Below are 5,000 nucleotides of genomic sequence, written 5' to 3'. Positions count from 1 at the left end.
AAAAGCTTCTTGTGGAAGGCGGGCTTTTCGTTTTACTTGAACCAGTGCTGTAGGGGGAGTTATGTGAGTGTGGTTTGGTGCTCTGCCTAAAAGTCCTCCATGGCAGTGAGTATGTAGGGGGAGTTATGTGAGTGTGGTTTGGTGCTCTGCCTAAAAGTCCTCCATGGCAGTGAGTATGTAGGGGGAGTTATGTGAGTGTGGTTTGGTGCCCTCCTGCCTAAAAGTCCTCCATGGCAGTGAGTATGTAGGGGGAGTTATGTGAGTGTGGTTTGGTGCTCTGCCTAAAAGTCCTTCATGGCAGTGAGTATGTAGGGGGAGTTATGTGAGTGTGGTTTGGTGCCCTCCTGCCTAAAAGTCCTTCATGGCAGTGAGTATGTAGGGGGAGTTATGTGAGTGTGGTTTGGTGCTCTGCCTAAAAGTCCTCCATGGCAGTGAGTATGTAGGGGGAGTTATGTGAGTGTGGTTTGTCTGGTGCCCTCCTGCCTAAAAGTCCTCCATGGCAGTGAGTATGTAGGGGGAGTTATGTGAGTGTGGTTCGGTGTCCTCCTGCCTAAAAGTCCTCCATGGCAGTGAGTATGTAGGGGGAGTTATGTGAGTGTGGTTTGGTGTCCTCCTGCCTAAAAGTCCTCCATGGCAGTGAGTATGTAGGCGGAGTTATGTGAGTGTGGTTTGTCTGGTGCCCTCCTGCCTAAAAGTCCTCCATGGCAGTGAGTATGTAGGGGGAGTTATGTGAGTGTGGTTTGTCTGGTGCCCTCCTGCCTAAAAGTCCTCCATGGCAGTGAGTATGTAGGGGGAGTTATGTGAGTGTGGTCTGGTGCCCTCCTGTCTAAAAGTCCTCCATGGCAGTGAGTATGTAGGGGGAGTTATGTGAGTGTGGTTTGGTGCCCTCCTGCCTAAAAGTCCTCCATGGCAGTGAGTATGTAGGGGGAGTTATGTGAGTGTGGTTTGGTGCTCTGCCTAAAAGTCCTCCATGGCAGTGAGTATGTAGGGGGAGTTATGTGAGTGTGGTTTGGTGTCCTCCTGCCTAAAAGTCCTCCATGGCAGTGAGTATGTAGGGGGAGTTATGTGAGTGTGGTTTGGTGCTCTGCCTAAAAGTCCTCCATGGCAGTGAGTATGTAGGGGGAGTATATGTGAGTGTGGTTTGGTGCCCTGCCTAAAAGTCCTCCATGGCAGTGAGTACATTTAATCAGACCAGTGTGTGTCCAGTGGAAACCTCGTATGAATCTGATCTCGGGTCAGAATGGGTTAATAGTTATACTGACTTTCTGAAGTTTGCTATAGAGAATCTTCAGAACTACGCCCCCTGGTTGGTTTGCAGAGGTCATGTTGTGTCTAAAAACTACTGCCCTAGCTATAGTCATAGTCTTTTGAATACATTTGAATTGAGTTTTTGTCATATTGTAGTCATCTAAAATGCTTTAGTGTTAGTTTAGATGATTATTTTCATTTACTTTCCATTTAGTTCTCGTCAGTGAAAAAAGGTGGTCGACGGACGTTTTTCGTCATAGCTTCAGTCGAGGGAATCAACACTTTGCTAATTAAGCTACATTGTGAAGACTTCAAAGTTACACTAGAGAATAAGCAACATTGTCAACCTAACAGAAATGACCTACATTACACAGACCCAGTGTTCCCCAGAGTACCAGAGCAGGACCTCAAACAGCATTGCAACATGTGCAGTGGTGATAATAGCCAGCTAGTCTAAAGCCACTGGTATGCGGGTGTGCATGTATGCATGTGTGCGTGCGTGCGCGTGTCGCTGGATGCGGCTCTGTATCCCAAGCCACCAGGCTGCTGGGTTCTGTGTTCTGGGACCTTATGGCTGTGGGACATATCGTTTGTGGACAGCCCTGCCTGAACAGAACTATCATTAGAGGCTGATCCAAAAGCAGAGGCTGCAGGAAACCCTGGAGACATGCCCTGCAAGCAAACCGCAGGGCCCTGCAGTTAGAAAGGACAAATAGATGGATGGAGAAAACAAACAACAGCAAAATAGGCTGATCCTAGCCTTAGCTTGCTCTCGCTATATATAGCTTGCTTGCGTGCATGCTTGCCTCCCCTGGTTCTCCGTCTTTGTCCATTGTGTTCCCCAGAGGTTCCGCAAAACACTCCTGATGACACGATGGTTTGTCTAAAAGCTAGTACGGTCAGGGCTTTCATGTTTTTTCTGTTTTTGTTTTTATTCCTGTGCATTGCAAACATAGTGGGTGTTCAGTTCCTAAAATGCTGCATGCTGCGCCAGACAGGCAACTGAAAGGCTGATGGTTTAGGATTGTCGATGCGATGGTGATTCGGGGTAATTATTCCCTGGAAATGATAAATGATGATCAAAGCAGAACTGCTGTGATCGTATGATGCTGTTTTGGGAGTAGTGCAGATCGGGCTCGTTTGTCTTCACTCGCTCCCTATACAGCTCTCTGTCACTTTCATCACTCACTCCCTATACAGCTCTCTGTCACTTTCATCACTCACTCCCTATACAGCTCTCTGTCACTTTCATCACTCACTCCCTATACAGCTCTCTGTCACTTTCGTCACTCGCTCCCAGTCATCCACAGACACACATACACACGCACACAAATGACTAGCCCTACAAGCAGAACCCAATGCTACTGAAGTTTCTGACATTTTTTAGACCCAGAGCATTGGGTCCTATTCCACCTCCACCCTGCCACCGGGTACGCACACATATATAAACGTAAACAACTTCGGATAAGTCCTTCTGCGCTCTTTCAGGACTTTTTTTCGTGTGAGGGCTTCTGAATGTGTGAACTTTAAGTACCTATAAATACCGCTGCGAATATCTCCTGTGGCGCGGAAGCCGTTAAGTACTTTGTTTGACCGATTTGGTCGCTTTGATTCTTCTCTTCCTTCCTTGTTTATTGACACCTCATTGTACCGCCTATCTGGCTAGCTAGTGGCGCTATAGCTATGACAGAGCAGATCAGAGGCAGGGACGTAGCCGCACAAGCCAACCGCACACCGGGAGGCGGTACAATAAACGGTAAACAAACAAGAAGAAATAAAGCGACCAAATCGGTCAAACAAAGATTAAAAATACTTAACGGCTTCCGCGCCACAGGAGATATTCGCAGCGGGATGTATAGGTAGTTCACGAATTCAGAAGCCCTCAAAGGAAAAAAATCCTGCAAATCCTCTCTATAGTCATTTCAGTCAGACAACTCAAGAAGGATGTAATATATATATTTATTGAATACAGATGCAAAGCAGTATATTTATTATGGTTTGGCGATCTGCTTTTTAGGTACTCAGATCAAGCGCATCAGTCCCGAACATAGGGACTCCGTACCTAAACAGAAGATCCAACACGACAGGTGGTGGCTGGGGTGGCGGTGGGTGAGACAGGTGGTGGCTGGGGTGGAGGTGGGTGAGACAGGTGGTAGCTGGGGTGGAGGTGGGTGAGACAGGTGGTAGCTGGGGTGGAGGTGGGTGCTGGGGTGGAGGTGGGTGCTGGGGTGGAGGTGGGTGCGCAGCAGGTTTGTATACAGCGGCACGCTGAAACAGCAGCAGCGAGCAAACAAGAAGGCAGAGGAATGCAAACCTCCGGTTAAAGTAGCCGCTATGAAGACGGAGTGAGTGTGTGATTGGCTGAGTGAATCATGTGGATGAGAGCGTGATGCTGAGACTTTCCTACTAGGCTGAGGAATATATCCCACCCTTTTCACATTGGCCTGTTAGAGTGCCACCAACAGGTGGATTTTTACAAAACATAAAATGCCTCAAATCTTCCAATTGCCATCAAAGGCATGAGAAGAAATGTCACCCTATTCACATTGGCCTATTATAGCGCCACCAGGAGGCCACAACCTGACCTGCCCTGGTGGAGACCTGTGCCCCGAGGGGCACCTTTTCTAGTTTTTCAGATTAAAAAAATGTCTATTACATCCTGACAGTTTCATTATTAACCCATTCTGACCTGAGATCAGATAAAAAAAATGTCAGTCGTTATGAGCTTGTAGATCTGCTATTTTTCAATAGCTAAAGCATAATATGATGCCAACACCAAAATGGGTGCCCGTTCAGAATGGGTTAAGGTACTGGTGGGCGTGCCCACATAAAAACAACATTTTAACAAATACCTGTACACTTTTTTTGAAAACATTATACCTCCTTATATAACAATAAGACTTGATAATCATGTTTTAGGGTGGAAAGAAATCACGGTACTCCATCTTGAGTCTTGAGAAAGAAATGCTGCTATTTGTCCCAAAGTGACTGCAAAAAGAAAGTATACCCTGTATTACAAAATGCTGTACCCCCTCCAACTGCATACTTTCCCCATTTTCAACAGTTTTTATTGTATTTTGACACTTGCTTTGGCAATGTAAACGTATGATTTCTCATGCCAATAAAGCTCATTTGAATTTAATTGACTGCCCCCCCCCCCCCCTCTCTCTCTCTCTCTCTCATTCTCCACTGTCCTGACTGTCTCTCTATCGTTTCAGAGGCGAATCAGGAGCTGGCAAGACAGAGAACACCAAAAAGGTCATCCAGTACCTGGCCCACGTCGCCTCGTCTCACAAAGGACGCAAAGACCACAACCTTCCTGTGAGCATCCTCTCCTCTCCTCTCCATCCACTAACACTGCCTCTCCTCTCCTCTCCTCTCATCTCCTCTCCTCTCCTCTCCTCTCCTCTCCTCTCCTCTCCTCTCCTCTCCTCTCCTCTCCTCTCCTCTCCTCTCCTCTCCTCTCCTCTCCTCTCCTCTCCTCTCCTCTCCTCTCCTCTCCTCTCCTCTCCTCTCCATCCACTAACACTGCCTCTCCTCTCCTCTCCTCTCCTCTCCTCTCCTCTCCTCTCCTCTCCTCTCCTCTCCTCTCCTCTCCTCTCCTCTCCTCTCCTCTCCTCTCCTCTCCTCTCCTCTCCTCTCCTCTCCTCTCCTCTCCTCTCCTCTCCTCTCCTCTCCTCTCCTCTCCTCTCCTCTCCTCTCCTCTCCTCTCCTCTCCTCTCCTCTCCACCCTGCCCCTCTCCTCTCCTCTC

The 5,000-nt window shown here is 47.9% G+C and overlaps 1 protein-coding gene across 1 annotated transcript in view; it reads left to right on the top strand.

Moving 5' to 3' along the window:
• The window catches only part of LOC310868629 (myosin-10-like), a gene marked incomplete at its 5' end in the record, with an annotated part of 206,772 nt that overhangs the window by 102,686 nt on the left and 99,086 nt on the right, over nucleotides 1–5,000 (top strand). Inside the window, one exon of the mRNA XM_083779087.1 lies at nucleotides 4,467–4,569. Within this exon, the coding sequence (XP_083635213.1) occupies nucleotides 4,467–4,569 (103 nt within the window). The remainder of the gene's footprint in view (nucleotides 1–4,466; nucleotides 4,570–5,000) is intronic.

This window comes from Protomyctophum parallelum, assembly GCF_964188405.1.
Source record: "Protomyctophum parallelum genome assembly, chromosome: 13".
NCBI classification, from domain to species: Eukaryota; Metazoa; Chordata; class Actinopteri; order Myctophiformes; family Myctophidae; genus Protomyctophum; species Protomyctophum parallelum.
This window is presented reverse-complemented; position numbering and strand designations above follow the sequence as displayed.